The following is a 25,854-nucleotide window of genomic DNA, read 5'->3' as shown; positions in this document are numbered from 1 at the left end:
ATTGCTATCTGTCTTGCACATCATTTATCCCCAGATCCTGCCTGTTAATAAACTGAATTTGAGTTTGGACCCAATTCAATCAGGCATATATGCACTGATACTGTGATTAATTCATCCCACCTGAAAAAACAGGTTCCCAAAGGGGAAGATAGTGCAGATTACATATTCCTTTGTGTTCTTATATTCGCCAGATGGCCACAGATGGAGTTGGTGAGGCTTTAATATAAAAAGTCAACACATAATCCTTCTTTACATCCATTTTTTTTGACTAGTATTGAAATCCTGTAAGATGGCAAAACTAGTGCCCTGAAAGACGACACCAAGGTTACTATTGTCTCATACCAATACAGGGGATGAGGTGACAGGTGTTCTATGTAGTTCTTCTAATATCAGTAATGCAGGACATGCAAGACAGTTTGGGACAATAAAGCAAATACTTTATTGGTGAAAGTCTTTCAATAATCACAACATTCCTCTTAAGGTCCACCACACTCTCTCACAGCAAAATTGCCACTTGATTTCAGGACTTCTTAAAAGCGGTCATTTGCTAGTATCTTTTTGCATTTTAGTCAGATCAGAAGCTTCATTTTCAACATGTTTGTTATTAAGGAAGAGTCCATTTAAGAACCAAGATTCCTTGCCCGTTATTTTTAAGCAAAACCAGAGTGCCAAAATTTTGATGCCACTGTCAAATATAGCAAGGGGATGCTGGTTTTATAAAACAATCCATTAAATTGTGTCCTAGCACACTTATGTTAGCAAGCATCCCAATCTTAATACTTTTTAGAACATTTTCATAGAAATTAAATGCTCTGTTAAAGTTACTGATTTGAAGGTCCTGCTAAGTGCGTACCTGCTTGTGCATCATTCAGTTGCTGAATAATTTGTAAGTTCAAAAGACAGTGGACAGCAAGCAACCTTGCAGTCTTTTGAGCTTGTCTTCATCTGCCCTTCTTAAGCTCTTCCTGTGATCAGTCTAATCAGAAGGGTTTTTTTAACTGGAAGGAGAAAAAAGGGTTACTCTGTGCTAAATGATAGATATAAATACCAGTAGAGTCATACTTCCTTGCTATTGTTAAGTTTGCATTTGAGGTTAAGGCAACAGAAGGAACAGAGTGTACTTGGGAACTTCTTGGTCTTTTTGGATCATGGTGACTGAGGTTTAATGGGTGAAGACAAACTACTATTCATCAATATTCAGAGCTTATGAGGGAGTTCTGACCTTGCGGTAAAGTCTGGATCTTTACTGGTGGCTCTCAGTGAAGGAGGATCTGGAAGGCATTCAGTGGATGTTGATTGTTTAAGCTAATGAACCGAAAGCTTCAGACAGACACTGAAAGCTGCTGTTATCTTCTACTGAAAGTATTTGCAATCAGAAATTGTCAGTTTTTGATATATAATGTAGGAATCAAGGCAGGGAGGCACAGGTTTTTAAGCTGTTTGCCTTACTTGCATGGAAACTGTCATATGGTAGTTACAGTATATATTCGGGTATGAATGCTGCTGCAGCTGTTACTGTGGAGTTTATGCTCTGCAAAATAAGTGGGATAACTGAATAAGACTAATATTTTATGGTTCTGCATGTGGTTTTGTCCAAGGGAGAGTTCTATCACTGGGAACTTGTGAGGGTAGTTCAAGATCCCTTGGATTAAAAATACAGAGGAAATATGAGTGGAACCCTATATAGAGAACAACACTGAGATTCTAATGGAGTTAAATTATTTAGAGGATCAGGTAACAATGTGGATGGCAAGGGAATCTTGGCTGATGTTTTAAACTAATGATGATAATGTGTCAGCATACATGTAGACATCATGCTATCAACACTGACATATGCTTCATCTGTTGTGGCACTGTGTTAATTTATGTCTACTTTGAAACTATACAGATGTCTTGTGCATGTGATGTCATACCACGTAGGACATAATAATAGTTCACTACAAATGAAAGAAGGGGGCTCTGTATGTTTTTGTTCATTCTGTTGATTTCCTTATAGTGAATTTGAATAATTGAAATTGCAGGTTACCTCATATGGTGTGCTAAGCCAGCAAAAACTTAATGTATCAACAAGTGGACAGTTTTGCGTTAGGTTAGAGAATGCAGTTGACTTAGTTAAATGACTTGACTGCCGTCACAAATAAGAGGTGAAACTTGGGGAATTGAGAGCTACTGAAAGAGAAAAGTGAGATCTCTTACTAACCTCCATCCAGTGGCAGAGAGATGAGCTTAGCTGCTCACAAAACCACATACTGTGGTTTCTAAGGTAAATAAAGCAGTGACAAAATGTGGGGCAGTTACATACTGAATACAGCTTGGGTGTTTACACTACATAGAAATTGTAACTTGCATAGTTTTGGACTCTTGACTCTACAGTAGCTTTTGGAACTAATTTTATTTGTTTTGCGAACGGTTGAAACTAAGTCCCAGTAGCAAAATTGATTTGAAAAAGGTATATGAAGCTGAAGGACAAACTTCTTCAGCTTTATATATTCATTAGTGCTTTCTGTCTTCAATCTTTTAGCATTTGATCTGTAATAAATTGTAGTTGCTTTGAGTCAGTTGAGGAGCAAACCAACAGCTGTGTGTACACATGCCTACGACTAGGTATACATGGTCTTGTTCTGTATAGTGTATAATTTTAAATGGGTATTTGAAAAGGCTACGACTAGTATCAAAAGTGTTCATTAGCTGCTGAACTTAAAGCTGGACTGTTGGCAGAAGTAGTGAGTCAGTGGTGATTTCAAATGCCTGCAAAAAACTTCTGGGGAGTTTGTTGTAATTTTTTATCAGTATTTTCAGTGATGTTTCCCAGCCTGGTTTTCTTCCAGAGCAACTTTGTTACACATTTGAGGGAAGGGTTCTTGTTAATGAAAACATTAGTGGTGATGTTTCATGCTTGTAAATAAAATAATACTGATTATTAATGATTTTCTTGGGTGTTATTTTGTTGTTTTGTTCTGTTTTTCTTTTAGATTCAGCAATTGGAGGTGCTGCTGCTTCAAATTATGCAAATTCCACTTGGGGTCCTGGAGCCTCCTCCAACAGCGGCACCAACGCCAACCCAACTCACATCTGGGACAAGGTGATTGTAGACGGGTCTGACATGGAAGAGTGGCCTTGTATTGCCAGCAAAGATGCTGAGTCTTCTTCCGAAAACACCACCGATAACAACAGTGCCTCGAACCCTGGCTTGGAGAAGAACACTCTGCCAGGAAGCACCACTAATAACAAAGGAAAAGGAAGCCAGTGCCAGTCTGGAAGCACTGGAAACGAATGTAATCTTGGGGCCTGGAAATCTGATCCCAAGGCTAAATCTGTTCAATCTTCCAACCCTGCTGCCGAGAGTAACAATGGACTAGGTAATTGGAGGAACTTGAGTGGACAAGATAGAATCAGTCCCAGTTCTGGCTTCAGCAACTTTAACCCAAATAGCAACCCATCTGCTTGGCCGGCACTGGTTCAAGAGGGCAATTCTAGGAAAGGAACTCTGGAATCTGATAGTGGTAGCTCCAATGCACAGATTAGCACAGTAGGTCAGACCTCTAGGGAACAGCAGTCAAAGATGGAAAATGCGGGTGTTAACTTTGTCTCTGGCAGAGAACAGGCTCAAATTCATAACACTGATGGACCAAAAAATGGAAACACTAACTCCTTGAACTTAAGTTCACCAAACCCTATGGAGAATAAGGGAATGCCCTTTGAAATGGGCTTGGGGAACCCTTCCAGGAGCACTGACACCCCTTCACAAAGCACTGGAGAAAGAAAGACTGGGAGTGTTGGATCTTGGGGTACAGCTAGGGCGTCTTCTGGAACTGACACAGTCTCTGGGCAGAGCAATTCTGGAAACCACGGGAACAATGGAAAGGATAGAGAGGACTCCTGGAAAGGAGCTTCTGTTCAAAAATCTAATGGGTCAAGAAGTGATTCTTGGGATAACAATAACCGGTCTACGGGTGGTGGGTCTTGGAACTTTGGCCCTCAGCATGCAAATGAAAGCAAGTGGGGTGAAGGGAACAAATTAACATCTGGGGTCTCTCAGGGAGAATGGAAACAGCTGTCTGGGTCTGATGAACTGAAGATTGGAGAGTGGAGTGGTCCAAACCAACCAAATTCTAGCACTGGAGCATGGGACAATCAAAAAGGCCACCCTCTTCCTGAAAACCAAGGCAATTCCCAGGCTCCCTGTTGGGGAAGATCTTCCAGCTCTGCAGGAAGTGAGGTTGGAGGTCAAAGCACTGGAAGCAACCACAAAGCAGGAAGTAGTGACAGTCACAATTCTGGACGCCGATCATACAGGCCTACGCATCCTGATTGCCAGGCAGTCCTGCAGACTTTGCTGAGCAGGACTGATTTGGACCCCCGAGTGCTTTCGAACACTGGCTGGGGCCAGACTCAAATTAAGCAAGATACAGTGTGGGATATTGAAGAGATGCCACGGCCCGAGGGGAAGTCTGATAAAGGAACTGAGGGGTGGGAGAGCTCTGCCACACAGACAAAGAACTCAGGGGGCTGGGGCGATGTACCCAGCCAAAGCAATCAAAACAAGTCTGGATGGGGTGAGCTCTCAACCCCAACGGAGTGGAAGGACCCCAAAAATACTGGAGGATGGAATGACTATAAGAACTCCAATTCTTCTAATTGGGGAGGAGGAAGGCAAGAAGAAAAGTCATCTTCCTCTTGGAACGATAGCTCTAGTAAGGATCAGGGGTGGGGTGGACGGCAGCCTAATCAAGGATGGTCTTCTGGAAAGAACGGTTGGGGAGAGGAAGTTGACCAAACAAAAAACAGCAACTGGGAAAGTGCAGGAAACAAGCCAGTGTCTGGGTGGGGTGAAGGTGGGCAAAATGAGATTGGAACTTGGGGTAATGGTGCAAATACAAGCGCTGCTTCAAAGGGTGGATGGGATGATTGTAAAAGAACTTCAACGTGGAACGAGACGGGTCGACAGTCCAACTCCTGGAACAAGCAGCAGCAACAGCACCAGCAGCAACAGCAGGAGTCTTCTGGTTCCTGGGGTCCACCGCCCCAAACTCCAAGTAATGGGCGATCTCCAAACCCAAACTGGAACAGCGGACCACAGCCAGCTGCCCCCAAAGAGGAGGAGCCTAGTGGCTGGGAAGAACCTTCTCCACAGTCAATCAGTCGAAAAATGGATATCGATGATGGCACTTCAGCATGGGGAGATCCTAGCAGTTATAACTACAAGAATGTGAATCTGTGGGACAAGAACTCACAAGGAGGACAGGCCCCACGGGAGCAGAGCCTGCCTACTCCAATGACTAGCAAATCACAAGCATCAGGTACTAGTCTTGTTTCTTTCTTCAGTAAACTCCTATATATGAATGTAAACTTAATGCTTAAGAGATACACTTGTAGCCTCCAATTCCTTATAGTTTTATTCTATAGAGAAAACCGATTTCTTATTTAAATATTTGGTTCTGTATTTAAAGTTTCTTTAGAATTTGAATCAGTCAGTCCTCTGCTGCTTGTGCCTCAATAACTGTGATCTGAGTACTGGTCAGCTTGCCAGTAAAAAAGATGTTTGTTAGCTGACAAATCTGCATCTTCAATCTGAACTCTGAAAAACAGAATCAAATTGAATTACAGAATCAAAAAACTTTTGAGTCCAACCATAAATTTCTTAAACCCAGCACTGCCCAGTCTGCCAGTAAATCATATCCCTAAGTACCTCATCTGCAGGTATTTCAAATACCTTCAGGGATGGTGACTCAACCGCTTCCCTGGGCAGCCTTTTCCAATGCTTTTGGTGAAAATTTTTTCCTAATATTCAGGCTAAACCTGCCGCGGTACAACTTGAGACAGTTTCTTCTTGTCCTATTTCTTGTTGCCTGGGAAGAGAGACCAACCCCCACATGGCTACAGCCTCCTTTCAGGTAGTTGTAGAGGGGGGTAAGGTCTCCTCCGAGTCTCCTTTTCTCTGGACTAAATCACATTTTTTATATTTAATTACTAGAGAAATGGGGAGAAATTCTTAATTTTTAATCAAAAACCTTTTGCTCTGAAACAGTTAACACTTGAAATTGAGCCAGTCTGTGATTCAGTCTTTTAGTTAAGTTCAGTTTGGCTTTGCTGTATGATAAAGAATACTCAGCCAAATATTTTCTTCTTAAGAATAAGGACAAGAAAATTTACATAGCCTAGAAATATATTAAGATGTTATTGTTATGTAATCTTTTCCTCTGACTCAAAGACACTTTAAAGAATGCTATCTTGGTTTCATATGTACTTCAAATATGTCCTTTCTCTTTATTCAGTATATAGAAGCCCTGAGTTAGATGCTTATAATTAGTCACAGAAGTTCACAGATAGGAGGACAGCATTAGATGTGGGGTTCATGTTTAACCTGGGGGAAGAGTATTACTCACCATAGCATGGTCTTCCTTTTTATCCCTGGAGGTCAGTGCCCACTCTAAACTTGATGTGAATGATTGTCAGTTCTGTTGCACCCACACTACTGGGAATCTCAACAAAAAGAAGGAAGCAGTAGATTAATGACGTGGTGCTGTGCTGCAGTACATAGTTTGTTGTCTAAATGGTCTGTAATGAAACCTCTTTCTCCTTTGTGCAGTCTGGAGCAAAAGCACTCCACCTGCTCCAGATAATGGTACGTCTGCCTGGGGTGAGCCAAATGAAACCAGTCCCGGGTGGGGTGAAGTAGATGATACAGGAGCATCGACAACAGGCTGGGGGAATGCACCTTCCAACGCCCCGAATGCCATGAAATCTAGTGAGTATAGGCCAGATACCAGTTTCTTTGCGATGGACCTGCAGATTTTTAGTGTTTAGCCTTTTGATGTAGGTCACCTCTGGAGGAGTTGTTTTCTGAGGCCTAGAAGCGATGTTGAATGTCTTTGTAAGGTTTTGATGGATGAATGATTAAGTGCTTACAAATGACTGAAACTTTGTCTTTTATGATAGTAAAAAATTTCTTTACTAAGCAATGTAGTGGGCAGCTCTGATTCTGGAAGTGCTGAAAGCACGCTGAGTGAGGAAATGTGTATTTTTCTCTTTTTTTTCTGGCTACCCACTTGTTACTTGACCTATAAACTTATTACATGATAGGTCACTTTTTCCGATCATATTAGGAGAAGGAATGCACAGTACTGACAGATATCACTGTGGAGGCCATTACAATATATAAAGCAAATCTATGCTTTGATAATGCAGTTAATTGTATAAGTGTGAAAAATTGTAACTATTAAATACTGAAATTTATAGTTGAACCTAGATGCCTACAACAGAGTTCTTCGTGAAGGAGATGTTGAAATCTCTTGAAAATTTACTTCAAAGTTAAAATTTTACTGTATTGAGAGTTTTATTTTTGTGGATATTATTCTTCATGATGTAAGCTGTTTGTACAGCTTTTATTTAAGTCTTTTTAAGGAAAGAATGACAAACAAAAGCAGTGTTACTGCCAGAGTCAATAACATTGGGATGTGAAGTTTCCTGTAGGAACTACTGATGATGCCCACTGTAAAAAGTTGCTCTTGCAACATGTAATTGTTTGAAATGAAGTGCTCTGTAGATTATATGCTATTGGGTCATTCTCCCTTCCTCCCACCCCAGCTAAATAATTTGGCCATTTATGAAACAAAACTGGGCAAAAAAGCTTTGCTTCTTTAGTGTTACCATTATAACAGGCTTTTGGGGATGGCTGTAGCACTTCCTATGCCTGCCACACAAACTTGGCTCCTCTGAGAATGCGGAGCTGTTTTTAGATGGATGCCTTTTACCTGTAAAAAGGTACCTAAATATGAACAAAATAAGGGCTTCTGAAATGCTGGTGATCCATTGAAAATTCTGTTCATTTGTTAATGCTTAATATAGTCTTTTAAGACTATACACGATCACTTTCTTATCCGTGACTGATGTGCACGTGTGCCATAACCAAAGAGCTGCAACAGGCGTGTGCTGTTGTTGTACGTAAGCTGTCCCCAGCTCTAGTGGAGCAAAATACAGGACATTTTTTCTGATGGCTGTTCCAGTTTGGGCTATGGTATGCTATCACAGCAGTGTTAAGAGCAGAGGTCTTCATTCTCTTGTGTTATGTGACTGCTCTCTCAGCTCCTTTCTAACTGGCACCCAGAAGGAGTGAAGAAAAAAGCTATGTTATTCAGTGGGGTAAGGGGCTGTATTTAATGTCTTGGATAAATTAAAAGAAGAAGTTGGGACAAAGAGCCTGCAAAGGCATGATTTCTGGTTGGAGGTAAGGACAGGATACCAAAACTAGCAGTGATTAGAAAAGAAGGAATTTAGAGCCAAAGAAAGGAAGCATAGATCATTATCCATCTGTTTAAAAAAGCAGATTTACATAGTTCTGTCAACACTGCATAGGAATTCCCCAGCAGAAGTGGGAATAAGTTCAGTTTTCTGTAATATCATTATTTTATTATCTTGAAAGTTTCATTTGGTTGCTGTAGCTGTTGGTACCTCCTCACTCAACAAATGCAAAAAAATAAGTAGGTGTTATGAATACAAGTATGAATACAAGTCCTTTTTTACACCACTGTCCTCTGGATTCATGTTTAAGAATCTTAAACCTGAGAGTTGTCAGTGCAGAAAAATAATTTATGGTCATGTAGGTAAAGTCAGGATCATAGTGTATATTTAAATACTATCACCAGAAATAAATTAAAACTGCAGGGACTACCCCATATAACATGTCTGGATTGTGTTCTTGCCTGCCGTCATAATCCTTAAATGTAGCCTTTTCTGTATAAGTAACATGACTAAAAGGTCAAGAGGTAGATTTTTTGCAGTTGGACCAATAATTTTCATAAGCAGCCCTCAGTTTTGGTACATAAATGAATCTGCTTTAAAAAGCTATGTTTCCTCTGAAGTATCTGGGGATGTATTTAGGATGCATTTTAAGATAGCTCTAAAACCACCATGAAACGCTGCTGTACTTATTATTTTCAGCGTGATCAAGGTAGAGATCCCCCTGATAGAATAATTACAATTCCCGACTTTTACGTGCAGATTTTCTGCTATATATGTTAACGTTCTTATTCCTGATTTCCACACTCAAGCCCCAGTCAATTGAAGAATGAGTTATTACAAAGATAATGATGATGGAAATCTTTTTTAAAGGAGATAAATGCTAACAGAATAAATATGCAGAATGAAGAGTTACAGCAGGAAGAACGGTTGGACAGTGGACAAAATGAGGAATTGGGCTCTTGTTGGTTTGTTAGTAGAGGTCAGAATTCTAAATTGCTTGACAAAACTAGAGAGTACCAGCAAGAAAAGATAGCCAACAGGGAAAAGCCTGAACTGATACAGTGAAATGGTTGTAGCTTTCTGGTATACTTGAACAGTGTAAGTCCTTTTAGTGACATTTTTAAGAACAGAAATTCAAGTACAGGTTTGTTGGGTTTTTTTAATTGACATTAAACTACTTTTGGTATTACATATAACTGAGTCAGGTCCTCTCCTTCAGATTTTGATTAGTTGTTGTTCCTAAAGGTTCCTTGTTTCTGTTACTTTGTGAGAGAGTCCAGTGCAAAGGAAGTATTGAGGTTTTGACAGAAGAAACGTAATAATTGATAAATCAACTGAACCAGAGTCTTCAGCACTGTTGGTTTTTAAGTGTACTTGAAGGCTTTCATTTACACTTGAAAATAAAAGATTTCCTTTTAAATGCAGCTGTGTCTGTATAAGAGGTCTCTAGTGTTATTACATCTTTGAAGGTTTGACATTTCTTTAAAAATAGTTGCAAAACATGACATGCGAACACACCACCAAATCTCTTGGGTTTTGGGATTCATGCATAAGTTTTTACAGCTGTTAGTGAAGACACTTTCTTGACTTTTCTTTTTCATTCCTTTGGGATTCTGATGATTCAGCTGATCTTGCAGTGTCACATCACCAGCTGCATGGAATTGTAGACTGCTTTTGAACTCTTTTTTCTTTTTCTAAAGGTTCTAAATCTATGCAAGATGGCTGGGGAGAGAATGATGGGCCAGTGACAGGAACACGTCATTCCAGCTGGGAAGAGGAGGAGGAGGGAGGAGTCTGGAACACAGCAGGCTCTCAGGGAAGCAGTTCCTCCCACAACTCAACAAGCTGGGGGCAAGGAGGAAAGAAAACACAAATGAAGGTAAAGTGCTTGAATGATCCGTAACTACTGTGTTGTCTGAAAACAGTCTGACTGATATGTTACAGCATTATAATAGTTATTTTTTTAAAGAGGTTTTACAGAAAGATGCCTGTTACAGCACTGTAAAAAAATGTGAGGTTTCTGGATTTGCTTGAATGTATTACACCTGTTGTGACTAATAAATCTGCCAGTAGGTGTCAATCTTTTTGGTGTGTATGCTGCAGAGCCATTACTAAATGAAAATAAGTATCCCAAGGCTATTTCTCTTCTCTTGCTGACACATCTTTCTGTGTTAGGCTGCTGCTGTTGTTCTTGCATAGCCTGCTGAAGTTTGGATTCCACAGTCCCTTTGGCACATGGGCTTCTTATTTCTACTAACTGTTGGATTTATGTCTTGTGTTTGTTGTTATTGACATTTGACCTCAAACAGGAGCAGGAGCTTGGCTGTAGTCCTGAGTAAATTTTTCTAAGCCTTGTTTGCATTAAAGTTCTCTAGTACAGTAACAGTTGTTACTGTATGAATATTAAAAGGACTATGCTTTGTCTACTTTAACTCAAATAGGTAGGGCAGACTCAAAAGACAAGGGCAGAACAGTTTCCTAGGATGTGGAAATACTGTTGTGACACAGTAGGGAGTTTTGCAGTTCCTATTTTGCAGAAATTATTCTTAGGGAGTTTTTTCCTCACTTGAAGCTTTTTTATTTTAACCACCAAAGCAACTGTCCAGAAAAACTTCTCCACTGTTGAACTATGCTAGTTTTGGTTTTGATAATCCCTAAATTACATTAAGGCTAAATAGAGAGCCTGGTCAGCACAGTGCCCCTGCAAGAGGCACCATACTATAAAGGGAAGAAAGCCAAGGAGGAAATCTACCTCTGTGTGCAGTGGATTAAAGAATGTATTAAACTGTAACAGAGGAAAAATAAACAACATTCACAAAGCATTCCAGATGAAACTGAAGGTATGATAAACTTTCTGCAGGGCAAACACTCGTCCTGTTTGCTTATACCGAACGGTGAGCAGTTGTATGAGGCAGAATATTTGGTAAATGTTTCCAAACATACGAACACCTAAAATAATTTTTTCAGGAGGTTAATCTGATAGCAGGATTTTCATTTTACACTTGTGCATCTCAAGGATAAAACAGAATTTAAGAAATCAAGAAACTTCTTAAAAATATGTCTTTATTTTTTTTTTCAGTGCGCATTGAAAGGAGGAAATAGTGATTCATGGATGAACCCTTTATCCAAACAGTTTTCAAATATGGGCTTGCTAGTAAGTAAATTTTGTTAAACAGAGAGTCCAACTTTGGGGAAAAAAAAGCATAAACTTTAAATGAGTCAAAAGATCAGCTGTTTCACAGTTATTTATCTGCATTTTCTATGCTGATGTGTTGATTATAATACCTGTAACAGCTGGCTCAGAATGGCTTCTCATAAAAACCCAAAATCTACTTCGATTGTTTAAATTACTTTATGACAGCTCTTGTTCTGAGGTTGCAGTTTCCTTGCAAGTATTGGGTTCAGGGCTGGAAGAAAGGGTTTCTTGTGGTTTTGGGGGTTGGCGGTTTTCTGGGTTTTTGCAGGGAGGTTGGAGTTTTTTGTTTGGGTTTGGTTGGTTGGGTTTTTTGGGGGGTTGTTTTTTGGTTGGTTGGTTTGGTGGTTGTTGTTGTTTTGTAGTAGGTTGGTGTTTTTTGTATTTTAATTTTCATAGCATGCTGTTCAGAGCACTACAGGTAGAGACCTCGTGTCCTGGCTGTAGAGTCAGACATCTGTGGTTAGTCCAAGGCTACTCATTCTGAATCTCAGCCACCTATTGGAAGAGGAGGTTTTCAGCCCTATGTTTGTCATGACTACTTATATTTTAAATATTGTGCAGCAGGGTCTTTTTAGAACAAAAAGGACTTGTTAGGAATCCATATGTAAAGATTGTTTGGGAAATTGAATAAATAAACCACACCATAGAGAAAAAGACAGAGCTGCAGAGAAGTACTTCAAAAACAGCAACTTCTGGCAAGCTAATTTGTAAAATATGCAGAATATTGTGCCAATTGTCATCCTGTGAAGCAGGAATAATATATGGTGCTAGGGAAAGATAATAATGCAGAGGTTCTGTGAGAAGTCTAGGGCTGCACAAGCTGTCACTGACACGTTTAGGATTAGTTTGTAATGTCTTTTGGCTCCCAAGATCAAATTCAGTTTGCTAGACTGTACATGATTCTGAAAGCTATGGGAACACCCTGTCCCCTACTGCCAACTGAAGAATCACTTGGCAGCACACTCAAGACTTGATGGCGTGACAGGTCATGAGGATGAGCTGTCATTTCGACCACTATTTTCAGTGTTTTGTCACCCGACCACTGGAACATGAGGACAGAGGTTCATTTCATAGAGGAGCTCTGTGTCCATCTTGCTTTGTTGCAGTCATGGGTAAACATGCCTCACACAGCTTTACAGGGTTGAGGCAAGGTGTGTCCAGGGTGATATCAGGAATCCTTGTGTTCAGTTTTAGTTTAAAGTAAAACTCTCATAGGCACAAGCATGTCCTCGCTGCATTCCACCTTTCTGAAATATTTCTCATCATTGCATAGAAGTCAGAACTGAATTGTTTGATTTTTATTTATTTTTTTTCTTTTTTCTCTCCAGAGTCAAACTGACGACATTCCAGGCAGTAAGATGGATTTGTCTGTAGGTGCGTATATTTTAATTCAAATACATTTGAAATATGAGATCACATGTAGTATTTTTATGAGGATGACATGCTGTACTTCAGAAGGGTTTGATCCTTACTTTTAGCACTGCTTGTAATAGGACAGAGTAAAAGCACCCTCTTTCTTGTCTCTAAGCACTGAATAGTTACACAACTGATTCTTATATGCAAGATTGGGATGTATACCTGTCCAGAACAGAACTATAACTTGTGGAAGGGACATCTTTTAAGACTGTTTTTCATCTATGTAGTTTGTATTCATCGTTACTGTTCCAAAAAAGTGAAAATTCTTTTTCATTTAGTGGAAGAGGACTGTTTTAGCTCTTGGCAGTAGGACATCCCATTTGCCACAGCTTCCTGGAGATGATGTGAGAAAAAAGAATAACTTCTGTCATTGCTTTCTTCAGTTGCTTGCCCCAGGCTATTACAAATCACTGCTCAGTAGAACTAGATATTTCACTCTTGATGGCCTCACTGCAAATGCTACACAGCTTAAGCTGATGGGCTCTGTGGGGAACACTATCCTAAATGAGAGTTGGAATTGACCACTTCAGTTAATTTCATTTAGTCACCTTTGAATTTGTTACGACTTTCTTTGGCAAAGTTCTTTTGACCCTCTTGCCACCAACCTTAGCACATCCTCATCTGCCAGTGTTGTAACATTCTGTGTGATGCTGTAATCGGGATTTTTCTCACCAAAATCTTATTTTATTGGGAACATCCAGTAATATTTATTGGTACCAAAGGTAGAGCTGTGGTAATCAAGATTTACCTGCATCTAATACCATCTTCAGATTTGGTATTCTCATGCAATCCAGATAGATATCGTACCGATCAACTTAGAATCCATTACATTCTTAAAATGTCTGCCACATTTCATAGGGGATTCAGTAGTTCATTTTTCCCAAAATTGTTGTGTTCCTCTGAAATAGTTAAGGACCTCAGTAAGGTGTGTATTTATATAGTACAGCACAGTTTTGGGGGAGGTAACAGCATTTTGCGATCTCACCACTTAAGCCTTGTACAGCCTCTCTTGAATTCAGGCTCTGATTGTATCATGCTTCTCTAAAGATCATCTAGGTGGACATCAGTTGTCTTCATGAATGTTCAGTTTTCATCTGCCTTCAGGTGCTACTAGTAAACAGTAGATCTAAGAATATACAAATGAAGAGGATGGTATTCTGGATTATGATGATTAGTTCTTTGTTTCCAAATTAAGGATTCTTTTGAACTTTCTGTTGTCAAGGTCCTTAAAACCATCAGAGCTTCTGGGAAGGTGGCTGATGCTCAGAATATCCTGTGAAAGGATACAGAAAGGCTGCATCCTTTATCTTCATATGTTGCACTTCTTTAAGTTTAGTGTGCCCATTAAGGGTAGCATCCCTTGATCTAAGGTAGAACCACTTTATAGTTTGTATTCTGTTTCAAAGACTGAGAATGTAACAGATCTTCAAGGGGCTTTTTTGTTACTTCTCCTCTTAGCAGTTTTGTTCTTGTTGCTTATGGCAGTTGCTTGAGGAAAACTTTAAGCTGTTTTACTCAGCGTATTTCTACTTTTAATCTTTAAAAGTTGAACTTACTCATGAGATAGGCTTGTTCTTCAACTGGTTTTCAGTCAAGGTTACAACATACCAGGTTTTTCTGCCAGCATCATATTTTCCTGGTTTATGGATAAACGCGCAGTTAAATCTGTGCTTGGAGATCACATACGTCCAAGAAAACTTTGGCTTTGATATGCTTGGAACACTTTTTGGCTCTGATCGTCAGGTATTGTCAGTAAGTAATTCTTGCTGCATTGGTCTCAGTCTCCTTGCTGGAAGAATGTACTCCTTATATTGCAAGGGTGCTGGAGGTATACTTTTATTTAATGACCAAACCAGAAAAGAGATGGATCAATAACATGCCTGAGGCATATCTACTTCATCTTTTTTTTTCTATTAAATCTCTTTAATGGGTAGCTTGTCTGATTTTAAAATAGGATATGGCATTTTTTTTTCCATTGAGATATCTCCTGGTCTGTATGTTCTGAGGCATGAAGCTTGCTACAATAAAGTAACTTGTCAGAACCACTTAATATTTTGTATTTTCCTTTCCTCTATTTGACAATCACCTTTATCTCTTTTTTTTTTAATGTATTACTTAAAACTTCTGCAGATCACTGAATTCTCAAATCACCTGTAAGGACTGGAAAATCAATTTGAAATTTCTACTGATTCAGGTTTAATTTATGAAACTGTCTGTTGTAAATATATTACAAAACCATAAATCGATGCAGTATTTAGGTGGAACACCTTGATAGCTAAGTACATGTGCTTGCTCAGTAGGCATGGATGATGTAAATTTAAGACAAAGGTATAAACCCAGTTTCTTGAAAATGTTTTTGTTTTCATTGTCAAGCAGAAAATATTTCAAATGAGTTTTCTCTGTTTGGGTTACTCCACTGGTTGTAGGTATTTTCACCATGTTGAGTCTCTATTTGGCAAATGTTTCAGGTAAATAACTTTACTCAGCAGCAGTTTCTGACTTCTGTTTTCCAGTGCAGGATCATATTATATAATTTTGTATGGAATTCAGATTTTCTTTTAAGCTGCGTGCATGTGATGGGGACGTGTTCTTAATAGGGTTCTTTTCCTCGCTTAGGAGTGAATGTCATCTTCCAGGCCCTTGTTTGATTTTGCTTTTTTCACGGTGTTTCTCATAACTCTTAATAGTGATAAAAATCCAAGAACTGATAGTCTTCTATTATGAAGATGATTGGATTTTTACCCTGTTCTATGTTTCTGCATGTAGAGAATTGCACAAGTGTTTTTACCTACTGCAGAGCATAAAATTCAAACTTACCAGATTTTAATTGTTGTCTTGTACTTAAGATAGTGCTGTGCTTTAGCCACTTGCATTATCTATAGCTTTAGCTGGCAAGTGCAAAAGACGGACTGACATGACAGGTTTTAAGGTTGCAGTAGAATTTTCTGTGAATGGGATAAGTGAATGCTACCATTTCTCTTAGCAAGGCCCTGTTTATACTGAAGTTTAAGCAGCTGCCTCAGCACTAAGTGACATGCATACCTGTGCTTGAAGACTTTAAAGGTGCTCTTTAATGCTCTGTGAACGAGGCATCATTCAGTAATGTTTGAGGAGTTGATTGGATCATCAGGATAACTGGAGACACAGAAGGGTGTTTGTGTGGCTTAGTCATCTTGTGTTGGCATTGACCCAGTTTCATTTCAGATAGTGATGCAACTCTGTCTCATCAGTTTCAGTTTCTTTTCAAGCAACTAAGGGACAGGGCTTCTGGTGTGGAGTTAAAGCACGTGAGCCTTTTGGTGGTACGTGGCTGGTATTGTGTGTGGTGGTTTGATGTAGGCACTGACAGCATTGAGCTGTGCATGGCAGTGTGTGACTGCTTTGGCAGAGCCAGTTCTGGCTTTTTAGGGTGTGTTAGAAAGGGATCATGGAATCACGAACTCATCCGGGTCAGTATGACTCCAGTTACAAGCCAAAATATGTAGGTGATATGTCAACTAATTTTGTAATATATCATGTTGAAGGTGAATGAGAGGATGAAGCTGATGAACTTTGGAAGCTGAGCCAGTAGGAAAACCCCATGTAATTAGTAGTCAGTTTCTTAGCTTTTTGGCAGTAGCATAACTATGAATCTTAATAGATAGTGATTGGACATTAAGAAGGGATGCTGGATTTGAGAAGCTTTTTCAAGGATCAGTGTTTTGAAGGTATTAGAGTGATTAGCTCTCTGATCTGTTTGATAAAAGCTTATTAGTGTTTTGTCAGTGATAGGGTAGGATATCATCAACTTCCATTGGAAAAGTCATAGATTTGCTTGTTAATTGTGGTGACATGTTTTTTAAACTGTTCTTGGAAAAACCATCTGTGCTACTAACTAAACCATATTCGTTAAAACTAAAAATACCCTTAAAGCTCAATTCTGTCGTGTCCATATTTTAAAATGAAGATGTTTTCCATCTACTTCAGCATAACAATATGCATCGATACCTTACAGGTGCCACACACGACCAAAAACAATTGTTCCTTGGCAGCAGTTCAGTGTATAAGGTAGAAAACTTCCTTCAGTCAGCACTTGCTTATGATAAACTTAGAGAGAAAGTTGATCTCCTGTTCACTGTGTATGCTACAGTTTGATCATCTCTTACTGACACCTCTTCCTCATGCTCCATCAGATTACTCACTAAACAATGTCAGACTTTAGGGGGCGTTTGAGAAGTGTCACTGTTACTACTTCTGTTATCATTGAGTACAGACTGAGGAAGATTGGTTGTCTGTCTGGAAGTTAGGACATACCGGTTGATTTCTTGTGTTCAAGCATTAAGTTCACATGACAGTAGGAGAGTTTTGATCTAATTATGTGCATGTGACCAAATTTTCTCAAAGAATCTCAAGGAATTTCTCAATGTTGGACCCAGTAAAGTCTTAAGTAAATTACGTGGAGAACTTAAATAGTACTGTCTTTCTAGATACTGAATACCAATGAATAACAGTGCAAGTTTTAGAAGAGTTGAAGAACTATGTATAAATTAATATAATTACTTGAAATGCATATGTTTATATCTGTACATAAATTGTGAGAAATACTTCACATTAAACTCTAAAGTGAATCGACTTGTTCAGTCTTAAAAGTGAAACTTCCTACATTAATTTTTCAACACTTTTAATAACAACTGTAGCTGTACTAAATTATGAGACAGATATAATTTAAACCCTCATCTTAAAGGTAGTCTCTTTGGCTGTGAACCTGCTGTCATGAAACATAGTAGAGATTATTTGCACTAATTTCATCTTTTCTTACAGGTGGTCTCCCAGATAAGAAGTTTGAGGTAGATAAACGAACCATGAATCTCGGGGATTTTAATGACATGATGAGGAAGGATCGATCTGGGTTCCGTCCACCTAATTCCAAAGACATGGGAACCACAGATAGTGGGCCTTATTTTGAGAAGGTGAGAGAAATATCTTTGGATGAATCAATGTCAACCTTCATGTTCAAGTTTTACCCTACCAGTTTTTACCCTACTTCTCTGAAAGTACTAAAAGTTTGAGAACCTTGTATGAACTCATTAATAAAAGGTGTGGGGGAGTTATGTTTGTAGAATGAATGTGTGTATAAAACAGGTGTCAGGTGTGCATAGACAAACTAAATTGGGGAGAACGAGGCTTTTTATTCTAGAATAGACTGCTATTGATGTAGACAGAAAGAAATTACCTTTTTAGCTCTAAGTAAATATAAGTAATCACAGTGTTCCAGATATTTTTCTTCTTTCATGTCTGACCTTTATTGGAAACACCCTTTCTAAATTCCACAACACCTTATGCTGTATGTCCGTGTACTGTAAGCTTCTGTATGACATCTGTTTCTCTGTGACATCTGTTGTATGTTATGGTAGCATTTCTTTCATATTCTTGCCGATTTTAAACAGAAGCTTTCACCGTTGTTATCAAATATTAATTGCTTCACATTATGAATTGGAGAGTGTCCAATAGATTCAGAATGCTCTAGGGTTTGGTTTTTTTTTTTTAAATACAGCTTATCACATGTGAAATGGAAAAGAAATTTGGTTTAAAAATTCTGAAGGCGTGTTAACTGTCAAGGAATTTTTTAACTCCTCCATTTTGGTATAACAGGCCAAAAAGCAGTTTTGTCAACTCCCTCTGGTGGCCTAATTAATAAATAGCACTAGCAGAGCTAATGTGTTTCCTAACAAATTATGTCTGTAGGTGTGTGCTAATATTAGGAATTCATTCAAGATTTGTTTGTTTCTATAGCAGTAATAGCCACTATCCGAAATCAATTTCACGAGAGTTCAAAATGTGTTTGTAAAAAGAAACCTTTAGGAATTTATTGATTATCTCCTTGGACCAGAATGGTAATTGTCAAGTGGTCATTTGAGTCAGAAGTTTTGTCCTTGTAGCTTCTATTACAAAGTAATTTTGCTTCTTCCTAGTCACTCACCGTCCCTCTTTCTCTCCTCTTACATTCTGTTGCTTCACTAACCAACTCCTGCTGTTGGCTAACTGCTGCTTCAGCTGACTTTGCCTTTCTCCAATCAAGATGGGTGCCTTGGGGATGAGGCTCCCTGCTCTCCCTTCTCCCCTTCTCCCAGCTACAAGCTGTCTCCCTCTGGTTCCACACTATCCAACGTCGGCCTTGGGGCAATCGGCTCAGGGCTCAGTCCCCAAAACTTCGCTGCTAGACAAGTAAGCAGGCCACCTTATAAGATGCATTGTTATAAGGCTGCAACCTGGGCTTAATCCTGGTTAGTTGGTTGCTTGCATTTGTTTTTCTGCTAAATAAATATATATTGTTAATGGAAATCTGAGCTGTATCAGGCCATTGAGAATCAGTCCACTTTGGTTTCTAACATCAAAACGTATCCTACCTGGTTTTGTTGGCCTCTTACTTCCTGAATAACAGTGCAACAGCAGGTTGATGTGCTTTTCAGAAGTCATGAAGTTAGTGGCATCCTTTATTTTAATTGCTGGTTTAAAATCCAGTTGGAGGCTGTTGATTTGCCCCATCACCCCCCATACTGAATTTTTCCAGACTCCACCCAATGACCTTGTATGTAGAAATGGCCCTGTAAAAATTTGCAGTGGTTTTAGCATTGTACCTGTTCCCTTCTCCCTTCCCCACAGCCCAAACTAAGGAATGATTTAATAGCCTTTAAAAACTCTTGAGGTAGCAGTATTTTTGTTCTGTGTACAGAGGAATGGTGCGGAAGGAATGAAGTGACTAACTGCAGTTTGGAAGGATTTCTGGCTATTATGTTTTACATTATGCTAGAAGAAAATGTTACAGGAATACCAGGAAATGAAAGAATAGTATCTAATTATTGCAAGTGGTCTAGCTTATGTAGTCACATGCCTAACATGATGGTGTTTCTTTGTGTTGTCTTTCTGTTTCTATGTGATGCAGTGTTGAACATCAGGTTAAGTCCAAAATTCGCAGGCATGTTCTTGGTCTCAGCGTGCAGAACTCTGTGCAGAGTTATGAAGAGGGCTGAAAGTGTAACTGCAGCTTCAAGATTTCTCAAAAATTTTCATGTGTAGTTGACCCCAGCCAGAATAAAAACTCTCATCTCTTGGGTGTTCTGTTTATCCTCCTGTGTGCTTAGCGTGACATCTTGAGTGAATTCTGAAGGAGAAGACACATTAAGTGGAGGGTGATGCAGGTGAATGAGGCAATCCATAGTGCTGCCAGTATAGAAGCAGAATGAGAGACTTCTGTTTGAGCAAAAGAATAGCAGAGGATGTGCAGTGTTATGGAAGGCAGAGGAAGGCAGAGTTTATGAAATCCTGGTATATAAGTGAAGGAAAGGTTTTGGTGGAGGCCTGCACAGTCTGTTTGGAAGAATGATGGATTTGTTGGATACAGCAGTGGTACAGCTCAAGTTTGCTGGCATGCAGAGGGAGAACAGGGAATGATGGCTGAGGAGTGGAAAATGTGCTCTTTAGAACCCCAGGTATGTGAGGATCACAGACATCCTGATATACTTCAGGAGATGGGAAGTTCAGAGGGTCTTGAAACTGAAAGACAAAATCATGACACATAAGGGTGCTTTGGAATATGAGCTTCAACTTTCAGAAGCAAGAGTGTGACTGTTAGTGTAGGAGACTGTTCATAACATTTCTTGTCTCTCTTTTGGAAAGATGTTACAAGAAAAGACAGTCTACTCAGAGGCTGAAATTAAGAAACATACTGAATTTTCTTTGGTCTTTTTCATACAGTAGGTTTTATCACATGAGTTGCTTATAAAACAGTAAATACTTCTCATTAAAATAACTCAAACAGCAAGTATTTTAGTATTAGAAAATAAATCACTGGAAAAAAAAAAAACACACAATTTTTTTTTTCTCACTTGAAAATTTTCTTCCAATTTATTGGGGGGCAAAAGGAAAAGAAAAATTCCCCAGTCCAGAATTTTCACAGGAGAGGGAAAATGTATAATAAAATTTTAGAATTCAAATTTCAGTTAATGAAATGCCTGCAGAGGAAATAATAGCCTCATGAGTGGTATCTTAACAACCCTACTCAAAAAAAGTACCTGTCTTCTCTAAAATGCTGGCCCAGAATTCTTGATGCAGTTAATAAGTCTTGCCGTACTTTCAAGCCAGTGGAATGGGGTTTTTTGAGTGTATTGTTTGTACTCCAAGTTTCCATTTCCCAACATGTAAAGGGCAAAATATTAAAAAATTAGTGTTGTTGTGTGCTTTGAAATAAGCAGATAAACATGACCCTTCAGTGTTAGAGAAGAAAGAAGCTGCGTCTCAGAAATACAGTACAAAAGTTTTAACCCAGGCAGAATATTACTGATTGAAAGCAAACATCTCTGTAATTCTAAGGGAATTCTGTTTAAGTCAGTACTTGCCTCATTGTTATTGATGTGTAGCTACTAGCGTAGAAGTCCATTATCCTCAAAGATTCATCTTCTCATTACTGCTTTAATTTTGTAGGGTGGCAATCATGGTTTGTTTGGAAACAGCACAGCACAATCGAGGGGCATGCACACACCAGTGCAGCCACTAAATCCTTCCCCCAATATCCGGGCGCAAGTGCCTCCCCAATTCCTTTCTCCCCAGGTAAGGAATTTATAGCAACTGATTACTTGTAAAAGTAGAGCTACAACCTTCAGAGCACATCACTGAGGTTACTTATGGAGCTATCTTAGTCTTGACTTGATGTTAAGAAATGGAAAAATTAGATAAGATAAAAAATTAAAACTCATAGTTGAAAATACTGAAAACTCAATGCCAAAGGATTAGCATTCTTTCTTATTCCAAGGCAGTTAATGGTAAATGCTCGCTTACCAGTATTTTTAAACCTCAAAGTGGATTTGGGAATTCTATGTCTTACAGAGGCTTTTGCAAAATCTTTTCCAAAGAAAAAAAACAAAACAAAACAAAAACAAAACAAAACAAAAATTTGAAAAAAACCCACAAAAAACGTGAAAGCTTAAAGTTTTTCTTAAGTGTGACAGGTTGCTTAATTTTTTAAGCAGTCTTGTCCTGTGCTTCCTGTCCCCCACAAAGAAGAGGTTTGATGAAGGGCTACATGTTGCATTTACATTTCAGACCTTAGTCTTAAGACCTCAGGGTCTCCAAATGTACAATTTTACCTTTTGTTTTGGACTTGGTGAACACTTCTTGAGATTCTGTTAAATTCTACTTGTGTAACTCTCAAATAATGCAGGGAGAAATGGTGGGAATCTTCTTCACCTACTCCTGTCTTTTACTATAGCTTATTCAGTGTACAAAGAGATTAACTCTTCCTGTGAGGCACTGTTTCTTTGCTCCAGGGACTGCCTGAATGCCTTTCTTTTCCCTTGTCAAGCAGTACATTTTTAATGTGACAATGCAGTACTGTGATTACTAGTTAGCTGCATATATATCAGCATTTTAATTTAGTGCAGTCTCTAGCATCTGATTGGTTGGGGGAGGAACCTTTGTGTGTGTGTCTGCATCTGCACATGTAATACTGTATATTGTCAATCAAGTGAGGTATTCACTCTGCCCAAGTCATAGACTGTGCATGTTTAAATGTGATGTGTTAATAAATCTGTAATGTCTTTCCCAGAACATCATTGAAGATTGGTGTCATACTTGTTCCTTTATAGAAATAGTTCATCATCTTTTCTCATAGCAGTGCATTTCTTCAGGATATGTAACTGGTTTCCAATGCAGGTTTCGGCCTCCATGCTCAAACAGTTTCCCAACAGTGGCTTGAATCCTGGTCTTTTCAATATGGGCCCCCAGCTTTCTCCACAACAGATTGCCATGCTGAGCCAGCTTCCACAGATTCCCCAGTTTCAATTAGTAAGTAACTAGTAATCTTGTGAGACAAGACTGTTTACAGATTTTCTGCCGAAAAGATTTTATTTTTGTCTGTTCTGTTTTGTTCTACTGATGTTGAGTTATTTTTGTACAAGTATTCCCTGTCTGCTGTATGGGATAATGAAGCCCTGCTAGAGGGCAGCAGATAAACCAAACAGACCTGTGTAATGATTGAGGATGTTGCAGAGGGTTAGTAACGATTCTAAGCAATGTCTTTGTACAGAAGGCAGTTGTTTGTTAATTTTTAATGAAGTTTTCTTCATCTTTGTAGTCAGAGTGATAGTAACAAAGCTGGTACTAGTAATTCTGTTGCATGATGTTTAATGAGAAACAGGTGAAGGATATAGTATTCTTCTAAGCGTTCATTGTCATTTTATTTGAGTGAGTGGAATGAGAAACAGTTTACCTAAGTTCTGAGCAAGGCATTTTGTAGTGAATAGCTCCTGGCAAGTACATTTCCCTTGATGAGCTCTATATTTTCACTCTTTCCACCCCCTTCTTATCTTGTAGGCATGTCAACTCCTCCTTCAGCAGCAGCAGCAGCAACAGCTGTTACAGAGCCAGAGAAAGTTATCTCAAGCTGTGCGACAGCAGCAGGAGCAACAGGTGTGGCACTGGTTTTGTCCATTGTACAGAGTATAAAGTGCACTGGGAAAATGCACTCTTCAGTGAAGAAAGACAGTGCTGGATTTAGTAATGTCATCTGCAGTCTTCATACTGCACTTTCCAGAGAGCAGGGTCTTTCAGACCTCCTCTAAGTCACTGGTTTTTTATGTTTACTGGAATTCTGTGTTACAGTATAGCATATGTGAACTCCGTGTTTTTTCTTCCATTTACAGCTTGCTCGTATGGTGAGTGCCCTCCAGCAGCAACAGCAGCAGCAGAGGCAGCCTGGCATGAAGCATTCACCATCCCACCCTGTTGGGCCTAAGCCACATTTAGACAGCATGGTACCCAATCCTTTGAATGTGGGTCTCTCAGATTTACAGACCAAAGGGCAAATACCTGGATACGGTTCAGGTAAGTGCTCTGTGTGTTGCCTGTACTTATCATATTAATATGGTAATTGTGTTAAGTCAGTTATGTCTGGATCCAGAAATAAGTAATTTATGCATAAGCATTAGAGCGAAGGTTATGACAAGTGTCAACTTTGAATCAAATTGCATTATTTTTCATTATGTGGGAAGAAGACAAACCTAAGAAGAAAGCCTATCTTAGCATACTGACCTAACCCACTTACTTGGAAGATGCCCCTCAAACATATACCCCTTGCTGTTGTTGGTTTTTTTACCTTTCTTATGATCACGATGACTCCCTGTTTGAAGTTACTTAAAGCAGCAAATGACAATGGAGTTTTGTTTGTTTATTTCACAGGCTTTGGCTCAAGTGGCATGGATTATGGCATGGTGGGAGGGAAAGAGGCTGGAACAGAATCCCGCTTTAAGCAGTGGACTATGATGGAAGGGCTGCCCTCTGTGGCTTCACAAGATGCCAATATGCACAAAAATGGTGAGAAAGGGGACTGGCAATTTTGGGAAAACCCTTGTAGTATCATGTTGCGAGAGGTGAAATAGCTTGGGTGAAACTGTCCCTCCTTACCAACATGCATCTTAAGTATTTTTTGCTTTAGATTACCATACTCCTAAAGATCCCAACCTTTCCTGAGTGTAAATACATGTTTTTAATGCTTCAGGTGCAATAGTGCCCCCCGGAAAGGCTCGTGGAGGATCGCCCTACAACCAGTTTGACATAATTCAGGGCGACCCACTCGGCGGCCATGCAGGCCCTGCTGGTGATAGTTGGTTACCTGCCAAATCTCCACCAACGAACAAGATCGGAAGTAAATCCAGCAATGCCAGCTGGCCTCCAGGTATTATATGGGGTTATGTCCTAACTTTAGAGTGAATGTGCTGGGACCTTCCCTCATCATACTTAAATAACCATTGCAAAGAAAATAGTTGCTCAGCTTGGCCCATCTTGTTTTGTGAATTTCTTCCACATTAAATTGGAACACAGATGTTGAATTTCCAGAAAAAAATGTCAGTGCTAAATATGAACTAACTGCTGAATTTGCTGAATAGTGTTTGGTTTTTGTTAGATCAGCTCCTATGTTCTGTAGTTTAGTGACTTAGCATATACAGAAATTTTTGTGAAAACACGTGTTCATAGAATGCACAACATCAACTCCCTCCTCTCGTACTGATTCCTTATTTTTGTGGTGTTAGGCTGACATGGGATGCAAAAATTCTGATAGGTAGCATGGAATCAGAAAGCTAAAAAGGGGAAAGTGAAGTTTGTTTGGTGATGGAACAGGATTTTCTTGAACTTCTGTTTTTTTGTGTAGCATGAACTCTTCTTCTGGCAACAGTTTACAAATCTAGTCCATGGTGGACTGCCAGAATTACTAGTACACTATGTATATGGGGTGTGTGCCACACTTTTGCAGTTGACCTTAGCTCATGGGTTGCATAAAGGGTAGAAGAACATTGTAATGCTCAGCAATCCTGTGGACTGGGTAGAAGTTTTTTGCTTTTGGGATCGCAGGCCATAGCACACTTTTTAAGTTTTCTAGTTTCACTGGCAAAATTTTATGTTTCTGTTAGAAATCGCAAGTATCTAGGAAAAATACATATGAATTTGAATAGGCACATAATTTTCTGTATAGAACATTCATTTAAACAGAGTGGTGTCCTGGAAGTTGCACAGATTAGTCACTGGTGCTGTTCAGGAAATACTGAATTCCGTGATTTTTTTTCTTGTCTGGAAGACACATTCCAGGAAAACATTACTAACTGCAAACCCTCTGCTGTGTGTCCCCTCAAGCACAAAAAAGCAAAATCCAGGTACATCTCTCGGGTAAACCAGTAGCACAGACCTTGCATCAGAAAGCCTAAGAATCTGTGTGACAGATACACTGCAGGAAACCTAGAAAAAGTCGTTAAGGCCTTTTATGTGGGAACTCCTCGTTTTCTTGCCAGAATTAGACACTGTTTTGTGATGAGCTGACAGTTACAGAATTAGTTATCTCAAAAACATCTGCACACCCACAATTTTTCACGCTGTTCACTGCCTTCTGTACAGGTGTATTTGTGTTACATTTCTGTCAGCCTGGTTGTTAAGTACGGAGCTTCTTGAACTGGAGTTACTGTTTATAATGCCAGAAA

The 25,854-nt window shown here is 39.3% G+C and overlaps 1 protein-coding gene across 11 annotated transcripts in view; it reads left to right on the top strand.

The window, feature by feature from the left end:
- TNRC6B (trinucleotide repeat containing adaptor 6B) overlaps positions 1–25,854 on the top strand; it is a 140,269-nt gene that overhangs the window by 91,532 nt on the left and 22,883 nt on the right. For 7 of the 11 annotated variants that reach the window (XM_050325262.1, XM_050325261.1, XM_050325264.1 and 4 more), the window contains 13 exons: positions 2,973–5,300; positions 6,590–6,748; positions 9,942–10,120; positions 11,321–11,395; positions 12,766–12,811; positions 17,654–17,802; positions 18,887–19,057; positions 21,314–21,439; positions 22,541–22,672; positions 23,201–23,296; positions 23,530–23,710; positions 24,065–24,199; positions 24,384–24,560. In XM_050325262.1, the coding sequence (XP_050181219.1) occupies positions 2,973–5,300; positions 6,590–6,748; positions 9,942–10,120; positions 11,321–11,395; positions 12,766–12,811; positions 17,654–17,802; positions 18,887–19,057; positions 21,314–21,439; positions 22,541–22,672; positions 23,201–23,296; positions 23,530–23,710; positions 24,065–24,199; positions 24,384–24,560 (3,954 nt within the window). The remainder of the gene's footprint in view (positions 1–2,972; positions 5,301–6,589; positions 6,749–9,941; positions 10,121–11,320; positions 11,396–12,765; positions 12,812–17,653; positions 17,803–18,886; positions 19,058–21,313; positions 21,440–22,540; positions 22,673–23,200; positions 23,297–23,529; positions 23,711–24,064; positions 24,200–24,383; positions 24,561–25,854) is intronic. The other 4 variants (XM_050325268.1, XM_050325269.1, XM_050325271.1 and 1 more) reach the window with 4 other exon arrangements.

Source organism: Myiozetetes cayanensis, unplaced genomic scaffold, assembly GCF_022539395.1.
Source record: "Myiozetetes cayanensis isolate MyiCay16 unplaced genomic scaffold, myiCay2020 scf3, whole genome shotgun sequence".
NCBI classification, from domain to species: domain Eukaryota; kingdom Metazoa; phylum Chordata; class Aves; order Passeriformes; family Tyrannidae; genus Myiozetetes; species Myiozetetes cayanensis.
The sequence above is the reverse complement of the archived record's forward strand: the minus strand, read 5'-3'. Positions and strand labels throughout refer to the sequence as shown.